At 39.2% G+C, this 21,244-nt stretch overlaps 2 protein-coding genes across 5 annotated transcripts; both read right to left on the bottom strand.

Moving 5' to 3' along the window:
* Nucleotides 1-105: 105 nt before the first annotated feature.
* On the bottom strand, nt 106-18,968 carry LOC112453934. 4 transcript variants are annotated; one of them, XM_025014979.1, is made up of 13 exons: nt 18,784-18,968; nt 17,378-17,593; nt 16,849-17,195; nt 4,746-4,851; nt 4,335-4,466; nt 4,045-4,265; nt 3,566-3,917; nt 3,198-3,406; nt 2,520-2,966; nt 2,192-2,346; nt 1,506-1,786; nt 1,145-1,395; nt 106-844 (listed from the first exon to the last, which is right to left on the bottom strand). In XM_025014979.1, exons 4-13 carry the CDS (start codon nt 4,840-4,842, stop codon nt 701-703), a joined length of 2,289 nt encoding a protein of 762 aa, XP_024870747.1. In that variant the 5' UTR covers nt 4,843-4,851; nt 16,849-17,195; nt 17,378-17,593; nt 18,784-18,968; the 3' UTR covers nt 106-700. The 4 variants fall into 4 exon arrangements, with proteins under 4 accessions (XP_024870747.1, XP_024870750.1, XP_024870746.1 ...); XM_025014982.1 differs by having other exon boundaries at nt 18,788-18,968; XM_025014978.1 differs by lacking the exon at nt 18,784-18,968 and having other exon boundaries at nt 17,378-18,078.
* A 981-nt stretch (nt 18,969-19,949) lies between these two features.
* Nucleotides 19,950-21,193, bottom strand: LOC112453964 (iron-sulfur cluster assembly 1 homolog, mitochondrial). Its single transcript, XM_025015038.1, has 3 exons — nt 21,067-21,193; nt 20,652-20,705; nt 19,950-20,494 (listed from the first exon to the last, which is right to left on the bottom strand). The coding sequence occupies exons 1-3, from the start codon at nt 21,148-21,150 to the stop codon at nt 20,240-20,242; spliced, it is 393 nt and encodes a 130-aa protein (XP_024870806.1). The 5' UTR covers nt 21,151-21,193; the 3' UTR covers nt 19,950-20,239.
* Between the last annotated feature and the right edge of the window lie 51 nt (nt 21,194-21,244).

The following is a 21,244-nucleotide window of genomic DNA, read 5'->3' as shown; positions in this document are numbered from 1 at the left end:
TTATACGTCTCTCTTAAATATATGTATATATAAAGATATTGTTGAGGAATATAAAGAGAGGAGATTTGCATTTTTATTGATGTGTGTGTATAAAACTCTTCGATATTCTCTAACAAATTTATTTATTTATTAAACGTAATATAATTTTTTGACAGATTTCCCGATAGCTTAATCTTACTCGCAAAAGCATACATCGTTTACACGACGTTTCCCATTATGTACAATGTACAGACACATTTATATTATTTTTGTATTATATCAGGCAAATAAATACATTTGCGTCTATAAAGTCTAAGAGTTCATGAATTCTTTTTCATACAATTACTTGGAGTTTTCTTATTTCGGCGCCGAATTGACCTCGATATTGAGCTCTGATGATTTCTGTTCTTATATATGTATCGCGTTTTCCTGTATTATGAAAATTCCGAATAACAATACTCGAAAGCGGAGCGTCAAGTATTTTAGTTTACGTTTAGTATCGGCAATGATTATCTGTGATGCTCACAATCGTCGACGATTGTTCTGATTCTTTCTCGCGACTTGGCATGAAATCGATTAAACGCCACTAATTATATTCTCTGCAGCATTATCGAGTATTATGCGAGCGCGAGTATTATGTCGGCGCTTTCTCGTTCTACCATTCATGAGTATTAAAAAAAATACGCTATATAACAGTATGAATACCATTACACGTTTACCTTTACACCGGTGGCAAATATTCGTTACCCGCTGGTAAGTTACTCTTTCGATAATCGTAACCGTCATCGCTCGAATCTATATCAGGCTCAGATGGATGCATAGTTTGTTTCAGCCAGGTGATGTCGATAGGTGTGAATGTCGCCACCTAAGATAAGCACCAAAGAATCCGTAAATGTCATATAAGATCGATAAATATATCTTATATTTAACGCGCCAACATAAAAATCAAGGATTAAATAAAGCGAATCACAAACGAAGCGTATACTAAATGTTATTTGAGAAATGACGAGTCTTTTGTATAATCACTATAAAATACTGCAATACAGTTATAATTTAATGTAAATTTTGAAAACAAAGTTGCAAAATATCTCATTATTATCGAAGTTATTTTAACGTAATGAGATGTATTGTCAAAACTTATATGGCCATGAAATTAGTTTTGTACCTGATTTGTGGGCAAACATCCGGTGTCCTGACTGTAAATCCCAGCGATATGGTAGGCTCCATTGCCGTCGTAACAAGCCATTGGAGAACCGACATCGGCCTGGCACATGTTGTTGCCTTCGTGCGCTTTGCCACAAATTATATTATGCGCGATATTGATATGGGAGTCCGCATCCAAGACGCGATTTTGACAGACGTCACGCGACAAGAGATCCACGTCGACCATATGCATGATGGCACCAGCGTAATGAGCTATAAAATCATACATTTACGTATTTTTGTATATTTATTCAATCCTATCTCTTTATCAAGCATCTTTATAGTTTCTTGAGCGGTGAAAACCTGGAAACACGATACGCTACCTTGCAATATCGACTTGCCCCATCCTGTCACGATACATCGTGAAGTTTCTTGCATTTGATAGTTGTCGGGAAGACATAGCGTGTTGATATGTAAATTAAATGTCGCAGGATGTTCCAAGAGCAACATAGCGGTATCGTTGCTGGGCGATCCCTCCACGTATCCAGGATGATACTTGATCGTTTGTACATTGATGATCTGGAACGGTAGCGGCTCCTCGTGTTCAAGTTCGTAGCCCAATTTCCATTCCCCGAGTTTCACGGACAGTTCACTTGGTGGGAGTCTGAGGGAATTCAAATACTTTTAATTGCTTAATCAATAGAAAGATTGAATCTGAAGGGCAGACGCATCCATCTGACAAGCAAGAAAATAAGGTTTTCTTGAAGAATGCAATGTTTCTCGATTCTGCCTTTCTGCTAAGTTCGCTCTATACGATTTATATTTCACGGCAAAATTCTATTTATAATTTTATATGTAAATTTATAGAAAACATTCAAAGAATCAAATGCGCATATACATATCAAAATCAACGCACACTCTAAAGAGATAAGAAATTCTTAATAATAAAATTTTATCTCAAATTTCGCGAATTAATAAATTGTCTAGCCTATATGTGTATATGTTTATGTTCTTCTCAGTTTACAATTGAGAATTACAATACTAATAAATCGTTAAAAATTGGAGTTACCTATTTACGCAACTGGCAGCTGTTAGAACGATGTCTGACGATATCAACGCGCCGGAACACAAAATCTTACGTTCTTCCGACCATAAGACCATCGCTTGCCAAGGAATCTCTCCGAATGCCGCGTCGGTATCTCTGAAGTCGGTCGGGCGTTGTCCCTTTTAACGTATAGAAATACAAATAAAATTTCTAATTGCATATAACAAAATCTTTAACTACTCGATATTCTTATTATTGCATTAAATACCACAGTTCACAAACGCCTCTAAGCCATAATCACTTCCGCGGAAGCGCGATACCAAGTCAAGAGTAATTTTACTAAGATACTTACGTAGTTTCTCACTCCACACGGGTTGTTGGGCAATTGCAATCCCGGCACGATGGGAAGAGAATTTTGATCACTTGAAATAGGGTCGTACGGGTTTTCGATGAACGGTACGGGAGTGCTGACCGGATGCGCTATCGGAACTTGGGTTGAGATCGGTAGCACGCGTTGCGGGATCACGTCAGAATCGTCCGGTACCAGGGGCACGACGTTCGTAGGCTGCAGCTGCTCGTGAACGGGTGGCTTGACCGGTGGCTTGGGAATCGTCTTGATGGGTGGTTGCGTGACCGGCTTCGGAGGTCGCACTTTCGCGATATTCAAGAACGTCGGGAAGCCCTGCTCGTCGAAGCCGCCGGTATAATTGGCCGGGAGATTGCCTGTCGGCCACGGGTCCACGTAGTTCGGATCGCGGCAACACTTACCGGCCGCCCCGGTCTTGGAGATCCTGCAGCTCTGCGAAACGAAGAATTCGTAATTATGCGATTCAATTGTTCTATTTTTTTCAATCAAACAATTTATCTTTATTTGACTAAGTGGGACATTTCTATCGTTGACAGAACATCATTACAAACTATGGATGATCTAAAACGCGTGTAATTGTAATATCAACAAGCAAGCGCTTCTAATAATTCCCGTTCGATAAGTAAAACATCTTCTGGCTCAAGTGTCTCTTATGCTACTTACGCTCAACGGAACACGTCGAAGGAGCTGTTTGCTGGTAAGTACAACTGGTTCCGGGGTAATCATTCCCTCTAACGTACAGTACTGCTCTTCTACGCAGAGCAGGGCGGCCGCACATCCCATGTGCACCGTGAATTGGAAGACCGCGGGATTAGAGTTTGCGGAGGCCGGTTTCAACGGAGAGAAGACTGGCTCGCTAGCACTAGTATCGCCTGCAATGATAATTCATATTAATACGTATATTACATGTAGGAACGTAACAAAACAATTTTCTCCAAATTATTTATATAATATTTTAATAGAGGTCCTAATAAAAAAGATCGTGGAAAATGAAAAGATATTGAAGAAGAAGTCGATGTGTCGTCGCATACCTGTTTGATACTGCTCTTGTTGATTCGTACCGGCAGGTATCTGATTGTAATCGATTGGCAACTCTTCGGCCGGCTTTATATCATCGCGAGGCTGATTAGCCGGCTCGATTTCGTAACCATTGTTCGATGATGTTTGCAGTTCAGCGTCGTTTCCTAACGGAGGTTTCAGTTCGGTTACGTCCGCCTGATTATTTTCCCCGTAAGGAACGTACTTCTCATCGTTTTCTAGAGTGGGTTCCGGGTACTGATTATCCTTCAGCACCGTATTAATTTGATCGTTATCATACGGTGAATTATCCAAATCGTATCGCACGGTACAACATACTTCATGGCTGAGCTTGCATTCTTGCACCTGCGTGCAAATATTAGAAGATTATTAAGTCTGAATTGCGAAATGTTAAGCTCGATTAATACTAAAATACGAATGCGGGATGACATCGTTAGTAGCGACAAGAAATAATGAAAAAAGACCGTCTCACCTGTCCTGGTCGAATAAAGCCTTGCTTCAAGGGATGCACGTATCCATCGATACACAGACTTTTAGCCACGCAAACTTTATTTTTACCGTTGCAACTGATAGTGAAGCCGTCCACGGCACTAGGGTAAGGCTGCAGCGTTTGATCAGGCTGATATGCGTAGTCGGGATTAAGTTGCTTCTGTGATTCTGACGGAGCACGCGTTTCGTATCCTTCAAACGTATCTGCAACAATCGCGGTATGACGGTATAACGAGCTATTTTTCTTATTAAGTAAGCGAAGTAACGTCTTACTTTGCTGCGACTGATCCCAATCAAATTGCGCTTGACCAATTTGTTCCGGGACAATGTTCTCTTTGTAGATAGGGTAGACATTGTTTTGAGCTTGGGAAAGACGATCGTCACCGTACCAGACAAGCTTGTCTTCTGAAATGCGGCTTAATTGAAGATAATCGCCGACTTGTTTGAGAAATTACTTTGTATTTTCTTTCATCAATTTTTATACACTTGATTACGGAACAAAGAACTTACAATTAGTAATATAGAAAGAAACGAGATAGTTTCTCGGACTTGATATTTCTCATAGAAAATTGGTAATTAATAATTAAGAAACAATACGAAATCTATTTTTATACACTTTCGGTAGATCGGAAAAAAAGATAAAATATACATCGAATTCCCTGTCTGTATTCTATATATACTCACGTGTCTGCAATTGAGGTGGTAATTCTCCATAGGGAAGTCCACGTGTGTGCGTAGCTAACGCTACTATAATTAGTAGCATTTCTAGCGGTGGCCTCATCGTGGAAATCTGGAAGAGAGCAAAGAAAAACAACATTGATCAATAATCTCGAGTTTTGTATAATATATAATATAATTTCGCCTGCATAAATATAAATGGAGATTCCATTAACATCAGGTACATGTTTCGCACGACGTCTACGAAGAAAAAAAGAAAAAGAAAAAAAGAAAAGATTTTTAAACACCTCTCGCGGCGGTGGCCGCGACTGGTTCTTCTCGCATATCACATATAAACGAGATGTAAAAGTTGTGCAAACTTTTGCAATAATGCTTTGCGCTTTTTTTGCTTTTCTCGACACGCAAGCGGCGCGGTGAATTATTTTAAGACCGAGAAGAATGATAGTGCGTGAAGGTATTATATTAAAATTTTATTACACTGCCGCTTTAGCCCGTTTTAGCAACCACTGACCTGAATGTGAGGAACGGAGCGAAACGGCACCAGGATACCTTCTAGCGGAAGATCGCGTCGGGGGATCGTGGTTATAGAAGTTGCATGCTTCTACAGACGATAAACAAGTGGGAACAAGGCTTCTCGTAGGAGTAATTCATTCATGGCATATCCGTGATCTTCGGCGAGACACCGGTGAGATATAAATTTACGCGGGGAAAGATTAAGTATTGCAAGTGCGCATAGTTTTCTTTTCTTTTTTCTTTTTGCGCATATTTGCACATTTATAATGATCGATACCACCGAAAGAAGATCTGGGGCCTGAGATCTTACGCGAGAAATCATTTAAATGTAACAGCTTCCTTTCCTCTTAATATTTCAGGTTTTTAATGAGAACTCCGTTTCTCCAGTTGGAAGTTAATGACCGAGCCGCAAGATCTGCGTTTTGCGATGCGTGAACCTACAAACTACATAATTCTAATAATAACAATAATAATAATAATAATAACAAGTAATCTAAATGTCGCGCCGATGCTATCTCACAATCAGTATCTCGCAATACGTGCAGTCAGTCACGAACGATATTCATATATCGTATAAACGCATATGTCGCATATGCAAACATCTCAAAATAATTATTCACAAATGACATTCGGTTCGTCACGAAATCTGTAGCTGAATGGCGAGATATGATTTTCGATACCACCTTGTATGTTATTTCTAATATTGCGTAAGCACGTGGGATGGACAGATGATATCAATGGCGAGGCGTATGAATAGAGAAACACTTTCATACTCGCCTTTCAGTATCGCCTGGTATTTTCTAACGATGAAATAATCGCGTTCAAGGATCTTCACGCGATCTTTTTGTTATTTGCTTATTTATATGAAAATTATGCACGCGGTATGCCCAAACCGCGTTTATCGTACGGAATATCGACCCTGATTTACATGCCTGTCGCGTGTAGGTGCTAACACATCCTCCTATCAATGATGTCATCCTACTGGATTAGGTCAGGTCAGGGTCATAGTCGACAAACGAAATGCTTGTTACATGGCAATGTGAAAACCCAATTCTAGTTAATAAATGTCAAATTTTCTTCATTAATTCTATTTAACTAACCGAACGATCGAAATCTCAAATCTCTTCTATAATATGATATGACAATAGTATAATACACTTCTTCTAAAAACTTGCGAGAATCTTAATCCAAACCTAAGATTCTCTCTCTCTCATCAATTTCAACGTTAATTCTAATTAAAGGAAGAGACGAAGAGGATCTCGAATTTGCGATTAGACCCAATGCTTCAATCGTGGAAGATAACGTTATATACTGTCACTGACAAGTTACACGTAAAACGAACGTATAATGTTTAGAGATGTCGACAAAGGTTGATTGATATGTATGTGACGTGTGTTACCGGATTGTGCGAACACATCTATCTGTCGCGATCAAATTTTATGAGTCATTCTCGCGTGCATCTCGTCGCAAAAAAAAGTCGTCGTGGAATTTAGAATCCACGAAAGAGACGACGCGATGAACTCATTAGGGATTTCCCCCAGTCCCGTACGTTTTCGATGATCTAAGGATTTGCTTTGCAATTCAGCGCGTCAACGGTTTGCGTGAGAGTGACTCGCGCTCAAATTACACGCTGTCCGTGCCTAACATTATACCGTAAAAAATTCAATACGACACGCTCGTCAAATATGTTAAGTTTATGCGATGTGTGTGTGTGTGTGTGTCGTGTGTTTCCTTCGAGATAACTTCCAGAGTTACAATGCCGTAAAAAATGCCTTTTCGTGGGAAACGGAATTGAGAGAGAATCACTTGGGTGAAATCAAATTCCTTTAGTCATCGATATCAGTAATTAATTTAAAAAATGTTTGAATCGCTTTTTACTCCTTTTCACTTTCTATTAGAAAAATAAGTTTTTCAACTCCCACTATAGAATAAAGCGTAGTGTTACTACGAGGCAAGTGTGGAATAGAAAGAGATTCATTTTTAGATATATCTAATATTTATCAAGAAATTAAATGGTTTAGTATTGATTGTCTTAATAATAAGTTTGAAACAAATCTTCTATTATTGTAAGTATTAAAAAAAATACAATAAGATTAATATATTTTCTAACAATTCGAATATTATATAGAAAGGACTTCTATTAAAACTTTACGCGCAACCCTTTAACACACAAATTAAATTTCATGAAAATTTAAGATGACACATAACGTGGGCGAAATATCTTTATACGTCTTCTGGTCCGTTTCATAAATGTTTATTAGGTTTTATTATTTGCAACATTTTTCGCTATTAAAAAAAACTCGAATAATCCAGATGTTTGTAATTTTTTTTCTCCAGGCTTTCGCGACGTCTCGCAACAGGAATCTTTGCTTTCCACTTTCGAACCTAAGGTACCGCTTCCCGGTTGTTAAGGCGGCGATAAAAATAATAACGCCGATCGCGAAGGATTAACGGCGCCGGGAGAAAGTGCGAGGTATAGTCGAAACACCGAAAATTCCCGGGGCGTTCGATTTCCATGATAAGCGCCACCGGTGGACACCGGTAGGGACGGACCGTCAAATATTATTTTGCAAATGTATCCTCGTATCGCGCACTTTCACGTATACATTAGTGCTACTACTTTCTCTTTCATTGAATTACACATATTACCCGAGTCCGAGTATCGCACAAATCAGACTTGTCGAATTTCGTGCGTAATCCGGCGACCGTCCGGCGCGGCGGCGCGGCGGCGCGGCGTCCTAATGATTCGTGTATGGATTCGAATTGAAATTAAGATCCGGGTACGAGCTCTCTCGTACGTATACATATCTCCTCGTTTACCACGGAAACCATTTGAAAATTCTTTTTTCTTTTTCCTCTCTTCTTCCCCTACCCCTCCTCCTACTCTCTTTCTCGCTCTCTCCCTCTTTCCTTTCTGTTACGGCACACGAAAGCGCATAAATAATCCGCTGATTTTGACGCATTTCATCGAACGTTTTTGTAATGTGGGTGTAATATGCATACAGCGTAAATACTTAAATATTCACGTCCTCATTAATAACACCAACCGCGCCGATCGAATAGCTGCCAAGTAGAAACTTACTTTCGATTTGTCAATCAATAAGTACTTTCACCGATATACCCGTCATCTTGCTATACATATACATAATTAATACAGCCACATAATTAACAGTCGGATATTGATTTGGTTATTTTCTTACGAACATTTACAGCATTACTTCAGCTTCAGAAAGAGAGTAACTTATTCCAGATAATAAAATGCACACATATTTAAATAATTCTATACGTGTGATAAAAAAAAAGGAATAGTCTACTGACCTCTATAATTGTAAGTAATTACTCCATAAAAAGTTGCCTCCAGTTCTAATTGCCAGTTTAATTAGAATTTTATGTCCTTAATTTTTCAACGTCTAGTATATTAGCAAGATTTCCCAATTGTTGCGCGTGTTGCTGCATTTAACGTCCAATAGCTAAAGCTGCAGATCTAAAGCTCTATTAATCTTTGAATGCTCCCTGTTTCTACACTGTGACATTTATAATTATTCTTTTAAGTATATATATATATATATTTATACTCATAGGAAAACGGGCCAAGAGAGTAGACTTTAACGTGTTCTCGTAAATGGTACAATCGGTTTACGTCGCTATCTAAGTTTCACTAATTTTAAATAAAAGCTCTATCGACCAGAAGGTAACTTAAAAAAAAAATTTAAAAAAAATATATATATATGTACATATAAGCTCTTTCTCAGCCGAGCCTTTCGATCTATTGGGTGAAATGTCAGCGCGATGCGCCTGATATTTTGACTAGCGCCTCATCAATCAAATTCGAATAAAGGGATATCTCTTCTTTTCTCGTAGCGATTAACAAATAGGCGTCTAATGAAGCTATAGTCTGCCCCTCGTTGCGTCAGAGCGAATACTTTGGATTAATGGTACGCCGAAGAAAAAAAGATCGGTCGCGAGTATCGTTCGGTTTCCCTGTCCGGTTACTCGTCTATAGTACTATGCGGACATATAATGTTTCTGGGTCGTTTGAATTCCAGGCCGTACGTGCACCTCGCAAAAAAAAGAAATAAATAAAAAAAGCGATCCTGTGGCATTCATCGATCTAACTTTCCAAAACGCTTGTCTGATAGCGCGATAGCTCTGTTCAGTAACGACGTTATCCCTCGATCTCATATCGCGACCTCCTGTAGGTGAAATTCGGCGACAGCCAAGATGATATGATACGCGCAATTGAAAATGCAAAGCACATAAGAAAAGATAAAATACCGCATTCTTTTCTTCACTTTTTTTGTGCAGGAAATATCTAAATGTCTAATTGCAGTTCTTTATAGTCCCACTCTATCGTATTGCGCCAGCAGCAACCGACGTAAATCTCAAATATCCTTGTTTGATATTATAAAATCGGCAATTTTACACCAAGATTATCATTTAAAAAATCAAGGTGAAGATACATATCACCCTTAATTCTGATCCATTCATAGTTCTTATATACCTAGCTAGATTATTATACTAGATATATACTATACTAGATATATACTAGAATATAATCATATATTCGGGTGTAAAATCACAATTCCATAATTATCTTTATCACGGTCTTTGGTAAAAAAAAATTTGCTTACGATCGTTACGTAATACCCGTAATACATTTTACAATAACGATCCTTCCGCCCGTCGAAAGGCGACATCACGGAACCCGCGGGAGAGAAATTAAAAATCGGGCGGGCATCACTTCCCGGAAACTCGGACGTTCTCCTCTCACGCCGGAGAATTTGACCTCCTATTACTCTCGCCCAGTATGCATTTTACTTTTGGGAAAGTTCCTGTCGTGGCCGAACGGCTGGCGCGGCGTACGAGAGCGTGTGGGACCCTCGCGGCTGTTTCGGTCCGCTGGAAAGGAGCAAGGTCGCTAAATAATAAGGCGTCTCTCTGATGTCATCCACGCGTGAATTATGAAATCCGTCTTTGCTTGCGCGTCGGCGATTATCAGGATCGAGATATTGTTCCCGCGTGTCGTTGCGGCCGACCGTATAAAAGATGTTCCTCCTTTTAGCCATGAGCGTTGAAGGGGAGGCCTAAATAAGAACCGTATTTCAACATTGAGATCTTAATATCTATAGAATTATTCGCCGGCAAAAATCATAAAGTCCTAAAAGAAAATGAATTATGAGAGAAAAAGGAAAACCAGTCCGCATGTAGAAACGTTATTTATATAAAATTGGTATACTCGATGGAAAAAATATTACGAAATAATTCCATGATAGTTGAAGATTCTTCATCGCGAGAGTAATAAAAATATTTTAATATATAAATTTATTGATAGATTTCTCTCCTGAATTCGGTAAATTACATCACTCGGTCTATACTTGGTATAAAAAATAAATAAAGCTCTTGATTTATCTTCAAAAAAGAGGAACATCAATCCGGTATAATGCAAAGACGAAGCGAGGGTGGGCGTGCCTTGATCGAATCGTCGTCGAGTCTCCTCTAGCTTTTCACTCGATTAAACTGATCGACCTCATAATTAAGTTAACTTTCGCCAGTTATTTGCATTCCACGATTCGATGGCGGGCCACAATCCCGTCAGGCCCGGTCCACCCGCGAAATGTAAAACGAGAAAGCAATCAAGGATGGCCGCGTCCCTGTCGATTGGTCCCCGCGTGTGCGTGCCCGTCTCTCTCCGGGTCCGGCTCAATTATATCTCCGCGTGGCGTCGGCGCGATCCCCAGGAATATACCGGGCTTATGAAATATCGAACGCATCCGTGACACTGTCCGATGATGCCTTGGCGCCGCGCCAAAGCTCGTCAAGATTACATAAACAAGTCGGAGAGTTCAAAGGTCTGGATTCTTCGGCGGCGCGACGCGACGCGACGCGACGTCACGTTGCTTTCGTGCATCTTTTGGGACACCCCGACAATCTACCTCATCGCTTAATTCCATTTATGATTCTCGATACTGACAGATGTAACAGCAACGAGGCTGTTCTGACAATTATATGCTAAGATAATTTACATTTGATCGCTCGCAATCAAACTTAGCTTCTAATCAATTGTTGTATAGAACAACGGTACGATATACCGACAATATACGAGTGTCATTTAGTGAGAACAAGCGCTACATTTTTTCCTTAATTAACCGAGCGAGAGAGCAAGTAAAGCGACAGATCTCAGATCCGTGTGTGAGTGTGTGTGTGTAAAGTCTGCCGATTTTAAATGACCACGGCTACTGCTCCGTAAGCGTGTTAGCGAGTAGAGTGAACTGACTCCAAAGAAATCGGCCAGCGTCAGTCTCATTTTTACCCGACACTTTCACGCGTTACCAATATCTTCTCGCGTGCGAGGATGATGATGTAACAGAATCCTGTTCTGGATCGCGATAATAGATCGATTAGTTATTCCATCTCTTCGCATTTCTCCACGGAATTTTAACGCGCGGATAGAACCGGAAAAAATTGGTGTTTCCAGGCGTCCTTCCCTTCGCTTGAAACTGTAACTGATCGGGCCTTAGACTTGTCATCTTGGTGATATTTGAATATGAATATTCTCTTCGGTTTTCGCCATAACTCGTATTTCCACGCATTAACCTTCTGCGTATCCCCGTGACATGGATTCTATTCACAGTTCCAAGGCGCGTTGCGCCATCCCGAGCAAGATGGGCAAAGGTGATGCGTAGATTCGTAGCAGAGCGACCCGTGCGTCGTAAAATGTCCGTCCGAATATTATATGAGAATGTTTTCATCTTGCAAGAGAAATCGGTAATTACGTTTACTAACGAAATCAAGTCGCCATTGACCCCTTTCGGACCACAGATGCTGTTTGACACGCGTGAGGCTTAATATTTCGCATATTTAACATTTAATATTTCATTAATGAAATGACCCCCTACTGGGGTCAAAACACCTGGGTACTTCCTTACCACTGCTATACAAATTTGCAAAAAGACAAGACTCCCTTTTTCAGAGAGAATGTAAATTGCATCTGATAATTCAGTTTATACATATATATATGTATATATATATATATATATATATATATATATAAATTATACATCTATCGAGTAACGTATCTAGCTAATGATACTATTAAATATTATTAAATACCCTCTTTGGTTTTGTTCAATCATAGTTTTATTAATCCGGATGTATTTCGGATGTAATGTATCGGATTTCGTAATTTGTCGGATGATTTGTATGGCATTGATGAATAAGATAAGAATTATCGCGGCGGATAATTAAAACAGGTGATACATATAAAATGCATTAAGATTGCTAAGAGACTATTTATATTTGCGACTATTAAATTAGATCTTTTCCGAACATGCATGGCTGATCGCACCGATAAAAACGTTTAAGAATATGGCGCCTTGAAATTGACTAATTGCGAGATACGCATGGTAATAGCTAATTGCGCGAATCACACGGCAAGGGTCAGCAACGTGGGCCAAAACGTGGGGGTTTCGCTCATGGCCCTGCCCCCACCGCCAGTCGAGGGGTCGAGGCTTATTTTCGTGTCAGTTTCCCACGAGGGATAATGTACGATTAATTACCCTCGAGGCGCCTCAAGTAGGAAATTACATCGGGAGGCCTTGAGAAGCCGGCCTCCTTCGAACAACGACACAGGATATTAATTCGCGAAGAGAGACGAGTGAGGGAGCAAGGTCGTGTCCATCATCTGGACGTTCTCCGATCTCTCAGCCTCGACTTTTGACGATTCCCTCTTTCAAGTAGTTTCCGGTAACGCCCGTTCGGATTGCAAAACATTGAAATAACAGCCAAACACGTAACCCGTGAACCGGCCTTTCCCCGTACGTGGAAAAAGAGCGTGCATCATAGCTGCGCGACACGTCCGCGCTAAGGAATGCGAAAAGTTTTACGATATATACAATACACAAATGATTTATTTCGCATTACCATAACGGGCCACCTACGCGCATCGGTATCTTCGATCGCGACGTCAGACAGGTAATGAAGAAGAGCTGCGGGTTGAATTTTTGGTAAGAAAAGAACGCGCACCATCCCGTTGAAATAGCGACGTACCGTTGAAACGAAGCGACTCAATCGTTATGAAACGATCGTATATCTGTTATGCATTCCCGATAAATTTACGAGGCCAAGGAATTAAATTAAATACGGGCGACACGTTGCGTCATATTGGAGAATTATTATTATTAATAATTTGCAAATTGGCAAATAATTCCCGGCAGAATACCTTTCCGCTAAGTGGAAATCCGAAATCCACCTTTCTGCGTAATGCTCTCCAAATCCTGATGTAAACAGCTGATGTAAATCCCGCGTAATGAGAAAGTAATGTTAATTTTTTTCATTGCATTATCAGTGCAGAACTGCCGAATAGTCATCTCGTTTGTTTCTTTGTGTCAAAGTTTCCGATATTAGACAAACAAAACTTTCTTGAGTAACTAAAAGTGGTTCCTCAATTAATTCCAGGTCAAGTTTAATTTAGCGGAAATCTTATTTTAATCTTTCTTTTTCGCTAGAGGGTAATTATAATTATCCAATAAACCAGTGTTGAAAAGTAGAAAGACCGCTGATTGAAACGCGTGTAGCACGTAGCAGACCACTGATAAGTATTTGCACACTCTCTGCAAATATTAACTTAATTTAATTTAATTTTTTTTATGTATTAAAACGGATACGTTGATGAATTTTTTTAATATTCTCACGCAATACAGAATTACGATCGCTGGCGACGAAAAGTCGTGTGTCCGCCGTTAGGTATCGGTCTGCTCCAAAATTACCGGAATGTCGGAATGAAGGACGTTAGAGATTTAAGTTAAGTGCCGTTTTTCCTTTCTCCAGTCGCCTGTGCGACGTTTTCGAAAGACGGAAGACGAGAGTCCCTTCGAGATAAATTACAATTAAATACGGCCCACATTTTGCCGGCGACTCTCCAATTAATCAATAATATTTTCTCGACCGCAACGTGCAATAACAGTGTACTCTCGGCAGCGAAGAAAAAAAGGCGTGCGCCAAGATTAATGCGTTTCATCAATAAAAATTAATGGCCGCCATGAGGGAGCGCGTATGTGAGCGGCGTGTCTAAAAATACCCCAAGAAAACGAGTTCCGCTCCTTCCGCGTGCACGCGAAATTCGATAAGTATTGAGGAAGAGTTGCGACCTCCCTTTGGCATTCTAATTTTAGTAGATTAATAAAAACGGACAATTTTATGGCCCTTGCCTGGACGCGTCCGAGCCGCCGGAAGGCTCTTTGATATTGTGAAGGCTACTCGACTAGAATGACCTGAGATTAGATGATACGGCGTGGCGGGCGCGTTTATTGTATGAATTACGATAAATTTTCAAATTACGCGTTGCGATTTATCTACTGGTCGCTGTTTACAGCGGAGGAAATTGTCTATTTGCCTTTTGTCTGCTTCTTTCGTAGCACGAATAATTAATTTAACGCGGACGCAAAAAGCGCGCGTTAGATTTGTGAAACAGAATATAAGAAAGAGTCTCGTGGCACAAAACCCATTTCAAGGGTCTGACCGCCCTCTGCGCGCTTTCGTCCGTCAAAAATGTCAAAATTATTTCAAAATCCTAATGCTAATCTCTCAAATATGTAGACGACTATGTCCGCCGTAGGTCCTCCTCGTAATTTATAAAAGTTATAATATGTCGAGAAAAGAATACATTTGTAGTCTGAGAAGAATGCGATTGTGAGATAACGGTCAATAAGATTCTCCTTTGGAGCCTTGAATCGGCTCCCGAGTCCCAAAAACTTGAATCATCCGTGCCAGGTTTTTTGCACCGTACCATCATCTTCACTGTAATTGACCATTTTTTTAACGCGTGTCTCTAGGTTGATTGTTCGGGCACAAGTGGGATTAGGTAATTCCGAATGGGCCTGATGGAATCGATTTCAAAGTGTTCCCCTCGAGTGTGAATATTCAGACGAATATACGTCGCTCTCGTCGACAAATAACGAAAAATCGTTCCGATAACTAAAATATTCACGACGGTCATATACTTTGGAAAGTGTTATTTATCTCATTTTATGTACGCTCTCGAAGAACCGCCTTCTCTCCTCAAGAATGCGTAAAACGCGTGTATAACATTTCGTAAAATCTGACTGGAAATATCAGGACAGGCATTATACGTCATACGTCATACGTCATATGTCTTAAGTCCCAAATTCGTTCGAGTTCATCGAGCGTGCCTGAGAAAAGAAGAACAACATGGTTGGAATCCATGATTATTTTTAGTGGGTCCGCCAGTCGCGTGAAGAGCACGAGCGGATGACGATAAATGTAAACTGTAAATGTAGATTAGGCAAGTTTTGCATAGAGATCGAGTTTGGATCGAAGACAGTTTGGAAATCTGATTAAATTGGCCACAATCTTTTTACTTTTCCAATGCCGTATTTATAATTTGAGCCTTAAGATTCTCGCCAAGGAAGTTTCGACTCGTTTAAATTTCACAAGGAACACGTGTCTTCGTGACGTAAAATTGTTCACCGAATATCCTGTACAGATAAAAAACGTGACGTCGCGTCGCGTCGCGATAGCCGTCGACTTTCGACCCGTTAAACGATAGCAATAATGATTCACAAATTACGTCAGATCCCACACGGCAATTTGGCGGAATAAAAAGAGGATATCGGGTAAAAATAATCTCTCGGGTAATCTCGGAATAAGATCGTAAGAAGAGCCCAGGCAACCTTGCGTAGGCAATTAAGTTACAATGTGGAAGTAACCTTTGCAAAATTATGTGGCAATTTTAATTGGACTTAATTAAATATAGGTACTATATGAACACGTCGCGACGTAATTATGCGATTTAAAATCGCTTCCAAGTTATTTTTGGGCGAACAGCTGCAAATGAAGAAGCAATCTATGTTCTTTTGCCGAAGATTTCACAACATTAATTCGTAATTCTTACAGCATCGAACAGAAAGTGCTAATTCTCTTGTACTTACAATTTATTACTAATTTTTTTCGTATAATTAATATTGATCTTCATGCAAGACTGCACTGCTTCGTGTCGCATATATCTATATAAGTCATTTTTATTCATACGGTATATTGAACACAGATAGACAAAATAAAATATGTAATTCAAGAAGATATACAAATTTAATTAAAGCAATATATTTTTTTGTTTTTCAATTAAAAATGCAGATTTCATTTAAATTAAAATAGTTTTTTGCGTCATGAAAATTTGATCGTTAACACAAATCTCTGCACAAATTGATTAAAATTGAACAAACGTCGCTGAAAAAATATCTGCTGCAAGTTGAAGATATTGGAGCGCGGCGCAGGTCGGTATAATCTCGACAAACTTGGCTACTACGAACGATCTCTGCTTCACTCGCGGACAATTAAAACGCGACAGTTGACACGCAGGTGTACCGAGAAAGTGTTTTTCGATGTCTACAGCATCCGGTGTCGAGTTTGTCGAAACGTTTACCGGTTTCGGTACTTGGGTACTTGGAGTACCTGGAGTACCTCGCAATGACTTTGCAGCCTACAAAACAGCTTTGCGGCGCGGCGGCGCGATAAGTACGATGAGGCGCGAGTTACTCGCGTACCCTCGTGCTCGACAAATAAACCGAATGCGTGTACTTACTTAATGTGTATCCTCCCGCGGAGTGTGTAACGCGCGTGTCGCTTAAAAGAAAGTCAATATAACTGGCGTTGGTTTCGTATCCCTTCTTCTCTTATACCATCCTCCGGATCTGGCCAGTACCCCCCTACCATTTTGGTGCGCGGATCGTCGCTGTCCTTCGATATCCTATGCCGGTCAGCACATCACATTGATTCCTCTCGGTCCATCTGAGATGCCTCACCAATTTTATTCCCAGCACTCTCGCCCGCGACCGCGGACGAGATAAACGCGCGCACACATTTACATTATTCACGTATCTTGAATATCGTTGAATGCGTTTTGGGGTGTTCGCGGTAACGGTCATTCATCTGGCGAACGAAAATCTTCGTTAAAAATTGAAAAAAGCAGGAATAAAAACAATATTAAACTTAAAAACAATTGAACGCGTTGGTTCTTTTAATGGTTCAAGTACCGAAATTGAAGCTTGAAGTCATAATAATAATAATAATAATAATGATGATGGATGATGATTTAAATAAGTCTCACTTACAATTAACACCGATGCGCCAACACTTGTTATCATTGCGAATGCTTGGAGCGCACTACCACAACGTGAAGATTTTATTCTCAACATCGACATATCGTTAAGGAAAAGTCGTTCCATCGTTCGGTGACGAATATCACATCAAACGCACACGCCGTCATCCGTCTCATCCAATTATATCCTGTTTTTTAGCGCATCCGGCGTACTCTCTTAGGCTGCTTCCTGAAAACATTGCATCTCGCTTGCATCATATATATATTTTACGAACCGAGACTTCTCGGTAACGATACACGTACGTCGTGCTACCTTGTATCGCGAATGTGCTAGAATGCTAGATAATGATCTCGATATATGTAATAATTCTCAATAATGATCTCAATAATAAAAAAGAAAACGAAAATTATGACACTATAATCCACATACATACACCAACACTATTACGTCAAACAGAATGAATACAAATCGACTGAATCATGCAACTTTTTCTATGACGAGTCCGAGAGCGATGAGTCAATTATCGATTTTATATATTATACATATATACCTATATATATATATATATGCAATTGAAAATACTAGGAATTATATTAGCAAAGCTTTAGAAGATATAAAGGTCTTGAACTCGTTTGAGACAATCTATAATTTATGCCAGGTCTCAGGACTAGTTTGTATTTGTAACTTCGCATGTCGTGCATTTATGTGTATAGGTATCTTAATTAATATATATTTTGTCTTGTATTTATATATACACATATATATATATATATATATATATATATATATATATATTACATATTACGCATTTATAGGTATTTTTAATATGTGTATCATTTTATATGTGTATTTTTGATTCTTAAAATATTTTTCTGCGTTACACGCAGTAAATTGTAAATGGGATTCCATTTAAATTAAGAAATGTAACTGTTCGTTCAACTTTTGAAGCGGAATGCGGACATTGCGGATGCCCTAGACGGCCTAGACCTAGATCACCCTGGACTGTCGAAAAAATGTGAGTATATAAAAGAAAATGCGGACTGTGGAGATGGCTATGTAATTAATTCCGCAATATATAGGATTACTTATCTATGCGAGAAAGGTGTCAGATAAATTTTGGCGGGTCCATCAAAAGAGATCTTAAACTCACGAGAGCCGCAAGTAAGTCAGTAAGGTATGCCGATCGTGATAATAACGTTATCATCGTGAAAATCACGATTTCGTAAGTTGTATCGTCGTAAATGTCACACATTTAGGCACAGGGCACAGGCTCCGAGGCTTCACGATCACGGCAGACGGCAGGATGATCCGGGTGACCCTACACCTACACCCCACTCTCGCAATGAATCGGCGTTGTAAAAAAGAAAAAGAAAAATTGAAGAATAAAACCGAATCTAAATATGTATGTATGTAGGTACCTACGTATGTAGGCGGACATCGGAATATCGGCTCCGCCTCGCCGGCATCTTCAGAATTTCCTTGCAGGGAACTCGGTTAACGCGGTTAATTAACAATTGGCCATACGTCACCTTCTATCTACGACACCGACATTAACACCGACGCGTCTCGTCATCGCCACTCTCGCCGTCTCACTTCTCACCTCTCACCGCGTATTAACATATCACGCTTTTCATAAATATTAAAAATTACTCGTATCGGACGTATAATATCCTCGTAACTAAGGTAGACAGAGATAGAGCCTCTGGCCCTAGAAGACACTAGACAGAGCAAGACAGAGTTTGGCAATCTCCTACTAGACCTCTTGTCATTGGTTCAAGTTAGCAGGAATACACAATGACGTAATCAATCGCAATGCAAAGAGATCGTAAAAACGCGCGGTTTATGCTAACGAAAACATTTTACATTTTTTAGGGCCGGTTGTTCCAATTTATTGATAAACCAACTAATAGTTAAATCATATGTCTATCCTTGTTTTATAAAAAAAAACATATATGATTTAACTATTAGTTAGTTTAAATAGATTGGAACAACCGGCCCTTAGGGTTAGAGCTTTAGGCGAAGTACCGTATCGTCCGTATCAAGGACGTACCGTTCACCGTTCTATCGTTAATCGTTACATCAAGACAAGTTTGAGAAGGTTTTAAACTATATGTTGATGACGCGCGCACACAAGCATAAGATATAGCTCGTGCAAAAATCGAAGATTTGTGTATTCTGGAAAATATCGAGAATCAAACAAATTGACCAAGTTTAATTATTCCCAGAAATGCCTTACAAAACTTCTGACAGTTTTGATACATTTGTAATAATTTTACGACGAGATATATTGTATTACCAGAAAAGTGTATCATATGGTTTCGTTTCAAGTGGAACGTCTTTCGAATTAGCTGTAATTTTTATTTTAAAATAAAATTGAGAAAAATCTGAGCAACAGAAAATACACTGTTTATCCTCCCTCATGTGTTATTACTATTAAACATTAATATCTAATTTTTTCTATCAAATATAAGCTTTACGCGGATTTTTTTACTATATACATGCATTTGGTTGACTACAAGAAATGATATAAAATAAATTCAAAATTTATATACAAACGCAAAGTTTCTTGAAAGCAAACAGCACATTTTTTTCAGCTAAAAATTATATATTTTGTACATGTACATTACGTGTACTTAATAACAGTAGATGGCAAAATATATACAAACTTACAGAAATTGATAAATTAAATCTTGGCGATTGTCACATGTATCTGTTTTACGTCGTAGACTCAGTCCTTTGACTGTGAGATGAGACAGAAATATGCTGTCATATATCACAAGACATTTTAAAGATTCTAAACTCTTATCTAACTAGAGATTACATGTCACGTAGAACTAAACTGATAAATATGTAATATGTCATATGAAATTTTTACTACACTGAAAAACTTTCTCCACATCCACATGTCCCTTTAATATTTGGATTATTAAATACAAATTCGGAGCTTAATTTGTTCTCAGTGTAATCCATTTCTGTTCCAAGAAGAGACAGCTGTGCCTTTCGATCGATGAATATACGAACGCCATCCTGAACTACTTCCTCGTCAAGCTTGGACTTTTCTTTCGCATAGTTTAGGGTATAGCTCAAACCGTTGCATCCCCGTTGCTGTACTCCAACCTTAAGACCGATCTACAAATTAAATGTACGTAATTATCTTTAAAATTCTAATAAGCATTCTTGCTTAAAAAGCTTGTCATTTAAATTTTTCTGTTCTAATTATAAAAATTATACATTTCTCGATTACTGTTACACAATTCAGATCTTGTACACTTATATATACACTTACATATTCACTCTTATCTTTCAAAATATCCTTAATCTTCTTTACAGCGTTGGGTGTCTAAAACGTAAACGTGAGTGTTTTCCTCATCAGTAATTACATGAAAATGTATCCTTGAAAATAAGGTTAGAATTTATTAACATGTCGCAACGTTACGAAATAGAGTACAAACAATTACGCAATAAACAAGAATCAAAGTGCGTCGCAAAATCTGTTTTATTTTATAAATAAATGCGACGATAATTGTCAAGCCAATTCATTTGAAAGTATATCCTGTATTATTTTTCTCCGAGTTCACTCATCTTCGTTTTAACTGTACCGCGAATACGAGAATCGAACGAGAGCGGCGGTTGCTTTTGGAAAAACGAAAAAAAAAATGCAGAAAACGGTAATGCGGGACTGTAAATAATAACACGCTAACCAAGGTGAGCGCGGCGCGAGTCGGGAAAATTTTCCTTCCCTTCACAGCTCGTATTGTGGCGGACGCCACAATGGAGGATGCCATCTTAAATGTGCAAGTGCAACAAGGATGAGCCAGGCCAGCTCCTGCCAGCTGATCGGTGTCACGTGTCATGTGTCACGTGTCACGTGCGACGTGT

The sequence above is a fragment of the Temnothorax curvispinosus genome, unplaced genomic scaffold, assembly GCF_003070985.1.
Source record: "Temnothorax curvispinosus isolate PA1 unplaced genomic scaffold, ASM307098v1 QBEX01004771.1, whole genome shotgun sequence".
Lineage (NCBI taxonomy): Eukaryota > Metazoa > Arthropoda > Insecta > Hymenoptera > Formicidae > Temnothorax > Temnothorax curvispinosus.
Note: the sequence above shows the minus strand (reverse complement) of the source record. Positions and strands in the feature narration are given on the sequence as shown.

What these genes read in the sequence shown, in the direction of transcription:
- LOC112453934 (XM_025014979.1), bottom strand. Translation starts at nt 4,842, where the DNA reads ATGAGGCCACCGCTAGAAATGCTACTAATTATAGTAGCGTTAGCTACG. An exon ending in GCTGCCAGTTGCGTAAATAG is followed by an intron (nt 1,787 to 2,191) that starts GTAACTCCAATT and finishes GAATTCCCTCAG; the next exon opens with ACTCCCACCAAGTGAACTGT. An exon ending in GATGTTTGCCCACAAATCAG is followed by an intron (nt 845 to 1,144) that starts GTACAAAACTAA and finishes TGCTTATCTTAG; the next exon opens with GTGGCGACATTCACACCTAT.
- LOC112453964 (XM_025015038.1), bottom strand. Translation starts at nt 21,150, where the DNA reads ATGGCATCCTCCATTGTGGCGTCCGCCACAATACGAGCTGTGAAGGGA. An exon ending in CTCGCGCCGCGCTCACCTTG is followed by an intron (nt 20,706 to 21,066) that starts GTTAGCGTGTTA and finishes TTTACGTTTTAG; the next exon opens with ACACCCAACGCTGTAAAGAA. An exon ending in TGAAAGATAAGAGTGAATAT is followed by an intron (nt 20,495 to 20,651) that starts GTAAGTGTATAT and finishes TTTAATTTGTAG; the next exon opens with ATCGGTCTTAAGGTTGGAGT.